General features: G+C 40.8%; 1 protein-coding gene across 5 annotated transcripts in view; it reads left to right on the top strand.

Annotated features, from left to right (window-relative positions):
* Positions 1–12846, top strand: part of sick (sickie) — a 217878-nt gene that overhangs the window by 130032 nt on the left and 75000 nt on the right. For 3 of the 5 annotated variants that reach the window (XM_064697641.1, XM_064697642.1, XM_064697648.1), the window contains exons 4-6: positions 8798–8928; positions 10436–10544; positions 10629–12203. In XM_064697641.1, coding sequence (XP_064553711.1) covers positions 8798–8928; positions 10436–10544; positions 10629–12203 — 1815 coding nt within the window. Of the gene's footprint in view, positions 1–345; positions 486–8797; positions 8929–10435; positions 10545–10628; positions 12204–12846 lie in introns of those variants that run through there. The other 2 variants (XM_064697644.1, XM_064697643.1) reach the window with 1 other exon arrangement.

The raw sequence follows: 12846 nt of genomic DNA, 5'->3' as shown, positions 1-12846 counted from the left end.
ATTTTAATAATTCAACAAATATATAAATATAAAAAATGTGTTTCATAATATTTCAATTTCTTTTATATGAAATTCTTAAACAGAAATCAAAATATTCCCTAAAAGAATACTTTTCAAAATATATAATAATATTACAATTATAATTTAATTTCCAAAAACTGCAAAGTGTAACAAAACAATCCCATCATAATGTTTGAATAATAATATTTTAAAGCTGCCCGGAAATTGAAAAATAAAATGTAAATTAATACACGTGAAAAAATAACAGCTAAAAAGTGCCAAAGCTGCATCTAAATGCCAAATTAAACTAAGTTTTCTAATCATATTCATCAACATAATCGTCGTCATTATTATAATACATTATTAAAAGAGAGACAGAGAGCGATAAAAAACTGAAAAATGGGCAATGCTTCATCCTCATCACATGGGGGCAGCAAAAGCGCCCGCAAATGTCGCAGTCTGCCGAACTCACCGGATGTCAGAAGGTAACCTATATATATATATATATATAAATATATATTGGTAGGTTTTTCTTTGGAAAATGTGGCCGGCTTTTCAGGCGGGCACTAATAAGACACATTATGCATTTTTTATACAAAGCCAATGCCTGAATGAAGCCAAATGTCAGCACAATAAATCAGTGCCCCAAAATGTTGCATAGCTAAATTTGCTGAAATTTACGATATATTTTCCCAAGAACTGGAGATCTATATATATATATATATAACGCAGAGCTGTACATGCCCACTCCAGCGGCTATCTTAGCTATTTTTGGGCTCAACAAACAAGTTGGAGGCTAATGGAAATGACATTTTGTGGTTGTTTTTATTTAGCCGTTTTTTTTTCATCTTCTTAAGACTTGAATTATTTACAGCTATAAGTTGTGTGCACAGTAAGAAAATGTTCACTTTAACTTTAATAAAATAAAAAAAATTTAAAGTAAACTAAGTTGAAGTTGAGAGCTTAGGTGAAAAATTGTGCAAACTTCTTTGGCCGAGTTTCTGAAGTAAATCAAAATAAGCAAAACAGAATTTAAAGTCCTAATTGGCTTAAAGTTAGGAAATCAAATTTTAATAACTGCACTGAACATATGTAATGGAGTTGAATACGACTGTCCTGGAGAGCAAGAGAGAGAGGGATGGGAAGATTTTTAGCTAATTTTTGAATTGAATTTTAAACGAAGAAAAAAAGTAAAAAGCTTTTGATTAAGAAATTTTAATTCTGTTTTAAGAAATTGCATTTAAGTACTTTTTTTTGTCCACTGTATGCCAGCAAGTGCACATTTCTCAAGTTTCTCACTAGATTAGCTGTGGAAAGCGATTCATAATTAATGCGCCTGTCGCACCTCCTACCCCCTACTTCGCCCCGCACCATTCAGTGGATGCATAGGTGCCGAAAGCGACACATCCAGAAGACACGCAACTGGCGTCTGTTGATCGACTTCCGTCTTTTCGCTAGGTACTTGGGCCGCGTCCAATTCATTCTCTATGATCTACAATTGGCTGCCAGCCAGACTGCGGGCCAAGTTTAATTTACTGGAGAGCTGAAAAGTTTGTTGCCCCCGGCCCGAAGAGGCATTGCATAATCGAGCGATCAACTTACAGCTGCCCCTCCCCTCCTCGCTAGTGAGCATATTCAAAGTGCATTTTTGATATGTTTGGCAACAACAACAACAACAGCAACCCCTGGAAAATTCTTGACGCCTTCGAGGGCACATGAAATCAACCACCGTATCTAAAAACCTTTCAGTTATGATGGAAACGCGCGCAAAGTCAATAAATAAAACATTTGCTCAGTTGCATAATTGAAAATCCATTCACTGGGAATCTGCCTGCCTGCCTGCCCAGTTGCCCTGCGTTACTGCTACTTATCAGTCAACCCTCGCCATGTCCACAAACTCTGTTTGTTTAATAGAGGGCTACCGAAATATGCAGCCTGCTTTTCTTGTTTACGAGCATTTGGCCAACCCCCGCAGGGTTTCACACATACAAACACAGGCGCACACACAAAATGTTGTCAGCTGCATTTGCTGGGTGTGAAAAAATACAGGAAGAAGTATTTGTGAACGTGTTAGTGTGTGTGTGTGTGCTTGTGATCTAAGCTAAGCTGTCATATCTAGGCTAAACCAGGCCGTGAGAGAAGGCGAGTGACTCTTATTTTCTAAAGATGAGACTTATTTCAATATGATACAACCACATCTGCAGTCGTCATAGGGATTTTATTATCTACCCGAAGCCGACAAATATATCGATTTTGTAATCCAAGATGTCAGACTTAAGGAACACCTCTCATAAAGTCAGCGTCAGAAGAAGCAAAAAAGTCATTTATTTATTGTTCTTAGACATGAGAGTACTTTCCTTATAGCAAACTATTTTACGGGAGATAAATAAAAAGAGAGAGAGGGAGAGACACAAAAAAGGAGAGGGAGAGAATAGGATAGTTAGCTGAGTAACAAATATTTTCGTTAAATTTCAAGCAATATTTCACTGCTCTAATAGTTTCACAAAGATTCTCTATCATACGATAATTTTCAAATACATATATTATAATTTCGTAAGCACACAACAACATATCCTATGCTAATTTGTGTATCTCTAATAGTTCTCTCACAACACACACCATTTATAGGTTTATTATACAAACTCTATGATAAATCCATATATTTCCATTCTTCCCGATTATTTTTGCACTTCTGTTAGCTTTCACGCGTTCATCTCACACATTCGCGTGAAACGTAAGCCTAATAAAAGCGTAAAGTGGAATTTGCTACTCGAGTTGCCAGCCAGAGTTGCCGGGGCTGCCCACTTGATGTAGCTGCTGCTACAAAGTCGGTGGCTTTGTTTTTGTTTATGTTTTTAGCAGCTTTGTTTGCTGTTGTTGTTTTGTTTGTTTGTTTATTTGGCTACTCTCCATTTGCGGCTGTGGCTTGTTTACAGCTCTGGCCAGCCATAGACCAACCTGCTGCATATTTAAAGATGTCGTCGACAAGTTCCTACCAACTGCCCCTGCCCCCCTACTCGCCCCTGTCAACAAAGGTGGCAACGCGACGAAGGCGACCATTAGCCGGCAACGAAAGCCAAGGAATAGCTTTGACTTTGCCGTCTGCTCGGCGCACGTGTGTTTGCAAGGGGGGAGCAAATGTGAGCGGGGGGTGTTGGCAGACGCTATTAATTGTTTCTTGCAGCAGCAGCTGAGAAAATGCGTCCCTAAAGTCAGACAAACAACTGTTTTGAAGCTGCAACTGAAGACGAGCCAAAGTTGGGGCACAAGTTTCGCCCGTCTAATAACTGAAAATCGTGACTTTATGTCGCACTTGAAAGCCGCAAACAGCAGTTGCCAGGAATAAGAAATACTCATACGCGGCGAATACAATACCCAAAGCTAGTAAAGTATCTCAACTCATATTGTGTGTATATGTGTGTATCTTATGACTGAGTGCACCTCGCCTCGTCGTACCGGGCACTGAAAGGGCTGGGTAGGGGCCACACGACTTTTAAGATGAACACGTTTTCCAGCGTCTCGCATTACAATTTCTAATATGAGCCATTTGACATGGCTGCTTGCTGAAAACAAAGCTGTCAAACTTGCAGCTAAAAGATTGGTTTCTATCCGGGAATCATGCTTAACTAGCAGAGTGTGCGCGAATTGTGTTTTTTAAAAAATTCACTACAATATTAATATTGGAGAATATTCAATTCTTAGACAATTTCACTTTTAATTTGATTTTAAATATGTTAAAATCTATTTATATTTTAAAAATTGAAATTAAAACAAATTTTAAAGTTTACGCTAAGATTATTGCAGCTTACTTTAATATGTGAGCGTAAATTTTACAGTTGTCAGAAAAAAATGTGTTGCTTTAGGTTTTGAACTTTCGTAAATATATATAAAACTCAAGTTTTTAGAATTGAAATTTTAGGTATTTTAGGAAAATTAGAATGAATATTGATCTGTATAAATATATAGATACATAGGAGTATAGATAAATATTGAAGCAATTGTTATTAAAGTTTAAGGTATATATCATTTATTTTTATTTATCTATCTTATTTTATTTAATTTTTAATTTTAAATGTTTACAAATAATTTTAAATATCTTTTCTTTTTTTTTAAATTTAAATTTTATACACATTAATTTAAGCATTAATTTTTTCAACTCAACACTCAAAAATTGGTTTATATGATCAATTAAAATGATTATAGATTGAAAACCACGAGCAATGAAATTTAGACTATAAATGATTGCTTTGCTCTAAAGAAAGTTAAAGCAGCTTCAAATTAATAAGTGAATTAAGAAAGTTTAAGACTGCATTTCCAAATGTGTGCCAAATTCCGGCATAATGCTAATTTGCTTCCGTTTGACTTCTTTCTGATTTCTCTACGTAATTTGTTCATGTATTATGCCAGCCTGTGCTAAAAACTTAACAGGTTTACTGCGCTGTGCTTCCTGCCTGTCGTCTGGTCTATCCCTTGACTGCGAACTGATCGTCGGCTGTCTGCTGTTGGAGTAATCTCTAACAGTTGGCCACTCCTGCGGGCATATCAATGGCACATAATTACGCTCATTATCAACCATTCAACACCTACTCAAAAATGCTCACAGCCAGCACGACCCGCAGACCGACAACAAGAAATCTTCAACAAGGAGCCAGCGGCTCATGAGTTGGCCAACTTTTTGTCGGGTGGCTTCTTGGCCAGACAGCCTCACATAAATTTCTTGACTCCTGCCACTCCTCCTCTTGTCTGCTTTTTGGTTGACTGTGGCTGACAGGCGGTCGAACGGGCTGTTCGCGGTAGCCAGTAAAATTGCTGTGGCAAATTTATGAATATATTCTGCGCTTAACGGCATAAACTGCACCTCAACGGCCGCAACGGCGATGGCAACAGTTGTGGCCAGGTTCAAAAGGTTTTTGGGTTACAAAGATAAATTAGAAATTGCTTTGGCCAGTAGCTGGAGGTGCTAGTTGGCTATCTAATGCACCCAAAGACAGCTTAACTTAGTTGTGAGCAGCTTAAATTACAGCCGAGTGAAAGTGTGCTGTCTAAATAAAGATAAACTTTCCCAAAATATTAAAGATAGCTCATAACTGATGAAAACTTATCCCAAAAACAAATTTAGGTAACTCCTTTCACGTTGCATCTCCTGTTTCTTATATATTCACGTAGCGGGCTGTTGGCTTGAACCTATAAATATTATACTGCTCTGAATTATGGTTGTTAATTTTGTGTTTATTAATATTTTAATTAAAAGAGGGAGAAGCTAAGAAAGTTTATCGGCGGTTCCAGATTCGCTGACTTATAAAATCCTGGTTTTTAAATTAATGCAACAGAGCTTTGGTTCGCAGCTTAAAATATTATAATTTAATAATTTCAAATTGGGAAATTGGTTGCTGGTTCAAAGTTAGTTTCAACTAAAGAAAAAAAAACAAGAAACAAAACAGTCCCGAACAGGCTCGGACACTAAACTAATATTCAGGCAGCCTTTCTCCGGCTAGGCGTGGAATATTTATTTTCTTCCTATCGCCTGCCAATCTGCTTGAAGTATAACAAATAAGCCCAAAGATATCTCAGGCATCTGCCGTAGCCAAGTCAAGGGCCCATGTAAAAGACAAACAGAGAAAAAAAAGCTAACCATAAACGGCGTTGGCAACAAATCGCAAGTATGTGTAAGCCATAATAAAAGCGAAAGAGTTGCAACGCCCGCGGTTCGTATAAGGCAACTGGCAATATCCCAAAATGGTCAGGCCAGAGCTCCAGAGTCATTGGGGCCGTCGTTCCGCCGGGATCCTGCCACGCACTTGGAGTCTGGCTTTTAGAAGCTGCTGCTGCCATGACAAATGCAACTCGAGTGACACATTGTGCGGCAACAAAAGCAACAAACATGCAACGCAAATGCAACTAATGGGCAGCCGGTGGAGTTGCCCCCACTCGAAGGGGGAGCAGCGCGGGTAATAGGGAACTTTTTCATATTTATACAAGCAAATGCCGTCAACGACGCGCTCTATAGTTGGCTGTCCCCCCTCCCAACACACGCCGCAGCTGTGCGGAAATGCTCAGTGACTGGTCTGCGATGGCAAATGCAACTGCAACAGCTACTGCAACTGCTACTGCAACTGCGTGGGCCGTGCCGCACAGGTGAATGCCACCAGAGAGCCAGGAACAGCAGTCAGGCTATTATGAGACACACACACACATTCGCACACACGCTCGCACAGCAAAGGTCAAAGACATTTGGCTTTGCACAACAACAACAACAAAATCTGCACACAGCTACAAATCAAAAATGCGTAATAAAGACGCAAAATTCAATTTGCGCGAAATGCAAACTGAAACAGAAAATGTGGCGCCCCGCGCATCAGCAACTGTCATGCGACACCTGAAACTGAGAGATGCAAAGCTGTAGATACTCTGAATACATGTTGCAGCTAACAAGCTGCGGCTGCTTAAAGAAACTGTCTCATGCAACGGGGGTTGATCTTAAAGTAATGAGCTATAATTGAAAAGAAAGTCGATTTTTTCTTGGTGCTCAATAATAATATAAATATATTATTTTTATTGCCTGAAAATAGGAATGATTTAAAAAAATTGAGAATTTATTATTATAATTTATATATAAATATTTCTCTTAGCGAGGCAAAGACTTTTGCATATTCTGAATAACATCATATAATTTAAGAACTTGTGGAGTTCTTATAATATTCCGCTTTGATTTTCTATAGGTTGAAATTTTCAATGTTTTCCCACTAAATAAAGATCATTCCATTGAAAGCACTTTCGAATAACTAATTTATAAATTAATGTGCACGCTTGCCTTATGTTCTATGTTGAATCTATAAGATACTTAAGCTGCATAAGAGTTTTAAAATATTTACTCTGCTGTTTAGATTTAGTTTTAAATTTCTTTTAAAAAATATAAATTTATCCAAAATTACATATATGTATATAAGTTTCGAGCAACTCTCGCACACATGATGCCCGTGCTGCATGCTGCCTGCTGCCATAGACATATTGTAGGAACTTGTATCTTTTAACATATGCAGACAATCGACATCCTTGCCGAAGCGAATAAAACTCGGCAGACAGCTTTGGCTTTTAACTTGACGACTGTTTGGCAAACAGAGCGCAACATGGCCAAAGATGTTGGCGGAAAAGCGAATCGCAACAATAAAATGCAAATAAAATTATATGAAAAGTAATTTGGAAAAGTCTGAAGAAAAACGGCGTGACAGACGCCTGACGAAAGCAGCTAAAGGCAGCCGAAAGTAGCGGGCTCTTTGTTGTATTTAATTTGCAGTAGCTGAGCAACAGGACCAAAAGGACTCCGCCAAAGGAGCAAAGTCGACGTCAGCGTCAAAGTCAAAGCCAACGCAGCTGCCAACTTCATTTGTCTGCGTTGCGCTTGTCTTCTGTTTTTTATGAGCTGTTTTTTCTCCATTTAATACAATTGTTGCGTACAGCTTTTTCTTTTTTCGTTAGCCTGCCTTATTAATGGCCAACAACAATGTGCCAGGCAGCCATAAGATACAAATGTATCTTTTGGCTCGGGCTTTGTCTGCGCCCCCTGCTAAGCTTTATGAGCGCGACTTATTAAAAGTTTGCGCCAGTCTCTTTTATTACTTTATTTGCGTTTTTAATCAGCGTCTTGAGTAATTGCGAAAAAAAAAATGTAGCTAAGAAGTGGAAAAGCCATTTTCCTTCTTTCTGTGTGCCTGCGTGTGTGTGCGTGTGTGTGTAGGCACTCAAACTGAATTTCATTTATTTGCATAATAATTTTTAATTTTATTTAAAGAGTCGCTAAAAAACTTAAAATCGTATCTTCAAAAATGATATTAAAGGGAAGCTAATTCAAATTTAAGTAGAGTAAAAAACATATTTTTATAAAAAAAAAAAAGAAATTGAAATTTCCAATTTAAATATTCATTAACTTTCTTCTTAAAAACTTTGCCGTAATGCAAAATAAAATCAAGTACAAATGATTTGCATATGATTTTTTTTAATATTTTGAAAATTTATTTCAAAAATTGCCAAGTTTATGTTTTGTAAACATATAGTTTGCTTTTATTTTTGACTTGTTTAAAATTAAGTCCAATTAGTTTTGATTTTTATTAAATAGTTTTATTGCCAATTTGAATGAACTTAAATTACTAATCAAATTTAATTGACTCAATAAAAGCGCCAAATTTGATTTAATTGCACAATTTTGCATTCAAATGACGTCGACGGCTAATCAAGCGATGCGCCTGAAGCCTACTTAGCTACGCTCTTTATGGCGAACGACTGCCAGATACAAAAGTATCTTTTCCCAATGATATGCAAATTTATGGGCACGCTTGTCTTTTATTTAATTCCGCGCAATCGCCTCGTAAAAATGTTGTAAAAATGTGTTTACTGCAATTGCCAAGCGTTTTTTTTTTTTTGTAGTTCTTTGGCAGCAGCAAGAAAAAGGGGTTCGACGGCAACTTCATTAATTTATCAACGTTCAGGGCAGTGTAAAATTATTTTTATGTCGCAGTTTGTATAAATTTTTAATGATAAGTATAAGGCAAAATGTATCTGACAGATACTGTGACCGCAACTCATGCAAATCACGCCCCAGACAAGCTGTAAATGTGTTCTGCGGCCTCAGAGAGCCGCGTGGGCGGCTGCCATAAAAACAAGCCCATAAACCCAAGTGTATTTAGAGGTAGATATGAGCCTGCGGTTCCACAGCATATTGTTTGTTTTTTATGCATTTTTTTAACTTTTATATTTTGCATACCGAATTAATGTTAAGAACTTATTTTTCTGCTCATTACAGACAAATCGCGCCCGCCTATACGAAGGTCAATGGCGGCACGGCCATTCCGCTGCCCGCGACGGTCATGGTCCAGCGTCGCTGCCCCCCGGACAAGGTGCGCCCGCTGCCCCCGACCCCGAATCATACGCCATGTAAGTGAAATAAACTTCAGCTGGTTTGGGAAATTTATTAAAAAATGCTCTTCACAAAAAAAAAGAAGTAAATCAACCCCTGGGCAGGGCTGCACTCCGTTGTTTACCGGGCACAAACAAATTTTTGGGTCCAAAGCCAGGCAAACAACCCCCAGCGGAGCATGCCAATGCACTTAGCACAACGCTAGTCGTTTCTGGCCGGGATTTTGTCGTAAAGGGGTAACAATCTCGACATGGCTCGTGTTCCATTCCCAGCGTGCGCATCATCAAAGCACTCCTGGGTATACATTGGTGGGGCTGTAGTGCTTCGAATGGGGGCGCGTGCTATTCAGAAAACCGCCTCATTGCGCATATTTTGTTGCAGTTGATTTGTTGCCGGTGCGGTACAAACTGTAATTAATGCGTGTGGCGCTGATTTGAGGTCTTACACGGATGCCACGTTAAGCGCCAGCAGCCCGTTGGGAATTTTCCGTAAAAGGAACTTTAACTCGAACTTCAATCTAACCCAGCAAATGAGCTGCTAATTAATCACATAATGAGGAAAAATAACTTTCTAGATTAAGTTGTTAACTATTTTCTACCCAAGTTCGTTTTAATTCAGCTGTGTTGCCCGAGATATTTTATAAGCCAAAAAAATGTTGAAACCCAAAACCTTTATGGCCATAGAAGCACTTACTTTTCGACCGATAGTTCCTATGTGAGCTATATGCTACTGTGGTCTGATGATGATACGATTTTTCCAATATGTGGGAAACATAATGAAACTTGTAAATGGCAGCTATATAATATAGTGGTCCAATCCGTTCGGTTCCAACGTATGAACTGCCTGCATTAGAAAAACGGACCTATGCAAACTTTCAAGAAAGCTTTTAAACTAAGAGACTAGAGACAGACGGACATGGCTATATTAACTCGGCTATTGACGCTGATAAGGAATATATATCTCTTGGGGTGGAAGATGTATCCTTCATCACAAATTTATTATACTTTCTACAAGGGTATTAAAAATGGAGACGCGTTGTTTTGTAGTTCCTACTTCCGTGTTAATACTGTATATGGGATTCTTTTTTTATTTTGTCCTCCCAATTGAAACTCAATTAGGTTACAGTTTACTGTAAATATAATATTGTTGGAAGCATAAAAGTTGGAATATTACTTTAACCATATTTTGACAGGCTTCACTTGATTTTTTGAAGATTTATGTGGCCGTGCGTGAGACCTGCTGTAAATGTGTCAGTAAATCTGCCTGACTGCCTATCCCCCTGTACCCTCCCCTCCCCCCACCCACCATCCAGCACACGCATAGTAATTAATTAAGTTTAATGTCCGCTTGGCCTTTAGCATTGATTTATTGGCTGCGCCTCTGTTCGACAGACATCTTTGAAATGTCAGCTGGCAGGCCCGGCGACAACTTCAAGTGGGCGCCGCTGCGAGGGCAGACAGACAGGAATTAACGAACTCACATTCTGCTTCTTTAACGTATTCTTCATCTTCATTTCGTCCACAGCCATACCGGGTTTGGGCAAGAGCGGCAGCGATTTTAATAGCAGCCGTCCAAACAGTCCGCCCACCAGCAATCACACCATCCAGAGCCTGAAGAGCGGCAACAACAACAGGTAAGTGATGTACCTGTACAGGTTGCCCAAATGAACTGTGACTAATCACTCTCGCTCTCTACCTCTCTCTCAATACTCTTGCAGCCTGCGTCCGCCGAGCGTGAAGAGCAGCCATCAGAGCGGCATTCCGTCGCCGAGCAGCCTGAATGCGCCCACGGCGCCGCAGAAGCACTCGATGCTGGATAAGCTGAAGCTGTTCAACAAGGAGAAGCAACAGAATGCAGCAAATGCAACGGCAGCTGTTGCATCCAATAAAACGCAAATTCAATCGAAGCGCACCTCCTCCTCCTCGGGCTTCAGTTCGGCGCGCTCGGAACGCTCCGACTCCAGCCTGAGCCTCAACGATGGACACAATTCGCAGCTGAAGCCGCCCAGCATTAGTGTCAGCGCACAGAAGAGCCAACAGAAGCACAACACAAAGCAGTCTAAGCTGCTGGCGGCGCAGCAGAAGAAGGATCAAGGCAAACCCAACAAGCTGGACAAGAAGGAGAAGAGTCCGGCCCGTTCGCTGCACAAGGAGGAGCAACAGACGCTCTCGGGCAGTGAATCGCGCAGCTCCACAATGGGACGTGCGGGCAAAAATACGCTGGCACGTGGCAATGCCGAGAAGAATACACTGAAGACGTCTTCCAAAACCTCGCTGCACTCCAAATCCGATTCCAAGTGCTCGCTGAAGAGCCAAAGCCAACAGCAGCAGCAGCAGCAGCAGCAGCTCCTGCACAGTCCCAGCGGCACGGGCCTGCCCAAACCCATTGCGGCCATCAAAGGCACCAGCAAGTTGCCGCAGCTGGGCGTGCCCCATGGCTCCGGTGAGCTGTTTAAGCGTGAATCAAGCGACATATCGAACAATCAGGGCAACATATCGCAGGAGCAGCCGCAGCAATCGGCTGCCAGCCAAGCCACACATATCCTCAAGGGCTTGCCCTCGACACCACCGCCTCCATATTATGCCAATGCGCCGCCTCCGCCGCCGCCGTCATCCTCGGGCAACCACATATCAGCTGTTTACTCTGGCAGCGGATCGGGCTACCTCAGCGAGCCCAGCACGCCGCAGCAGGGCGGCATCTATGGCAGCAGCCGTCTGCCGCCACCGAAATCCGCGCTCAGCGCACCACGCAAACTGGAGTACAATGCGGGTCCGCACATACTCAATGCGGCACAGTCGCCCCGCTTGCCGTTGCAGCGTCCGATGCACAATTCGGCGCCCAATACGCCCACCGGCTCGCCCAGCAAATTTCATACGATACCCTCCAAAATAGTGGGCACCATTTACGAGTCCAAGGAGGAGCAGCTGCCGTCATCTGCAGCCAGCTCCTCCTCCGGCTCCTCGGTGCTGCCCATGCGCCCGCTGCTGCGCGGCTACAATTCGCATGTGACGCTGCCCACGCGTGGAGCACGCGGCGGACAACCGCATCCGCATCAATCGTATCTAGACTTTTGCGAGTCGGACATCGGACAGGGCTACTGCAGCGACGGCGATGCGCTGCGCGTGGGCAGCTCTGCTGCAGCCAGTCGCTATCATGACATCGACAACGGCTATCTGTCCGAGGGCAGCAGCGGCTTGGGCGGCACAGGATCAGCGGGCGGTGTCGCCCATGGCAAACACTTTCTCAGCATGATGCGCGCCAGAACACAGCTACCAACAACCATTGAGGAACGGTAAGTGCACAAGCATCTCTCATTCATATTTTACAAGAATTCCTTATAAAGTGGGCGTAACCAAACAACTTTTATAATTCGCTGAAAATGTTTTTTAAAATCTGTTTTTATAGAAAAACCAAAACAGAAATAGGGAAAATTGGTCTTAAATTATTTCAGCTTTGACGAAGTTATGCTATTACTAGGCGAATCTAACTCTATTGCTTTAATTTTTTGAACAGATAGAAAAATATTTAAAAAATAAATTGTGTGCATATGAAAATTATGTTATTTTGTGCTAATCTGAACTTTCACAATTGATTTAAATCATCAATTAGAGAAATTCTATGACAGCTTTAGGCCCAAAAAGCGCTTTTAAAAGACAATTTAAAAATTCTACCTGCCCGCATTTTTGCCATTTTCCAAAGTTTTTATGACAAGAAAATTGCCCCTCTAAAGTCTGTTTTTATAAGCCATTTTATGCCAATTAGGAATCGATTCTAAATTTTTGCATATCCGATTTTTTGGCCTCCGTGAAATCATTTTTGGAAGAAAATTTAGGAAAGCAGTTATAAGTATTTTTAATTATAGAAAAATTATAATTCACTATTTTAGTTAGTTTTGTGAATTTTTCTAATGAAAAAATGTTAATGGGTAAAGTCTT

This window comes from Drosophila montana, unplaced genomic scaffold, assembly GCF_035044405.1.
Source record: "Drosophila montana isolate Dmon_TW-CO22-7 unplaced genomic scaffold, ASM3504440v1 contig_402_1, whole genome shotgun sequence".
In the NCBI taxonomy this organism is placed as follows: domain Eukaryota; kingdom Metazoa; phylum Arthropoda; class Insecta; order Diptera; family Drosophilidae; genus Drosophila; species Drosophila montana.
The sequence above is the reverse complement of the archived record's forward strand: the minus strand, read 5'-3'. Positions and strand labels throughout refer to the sequence as shown.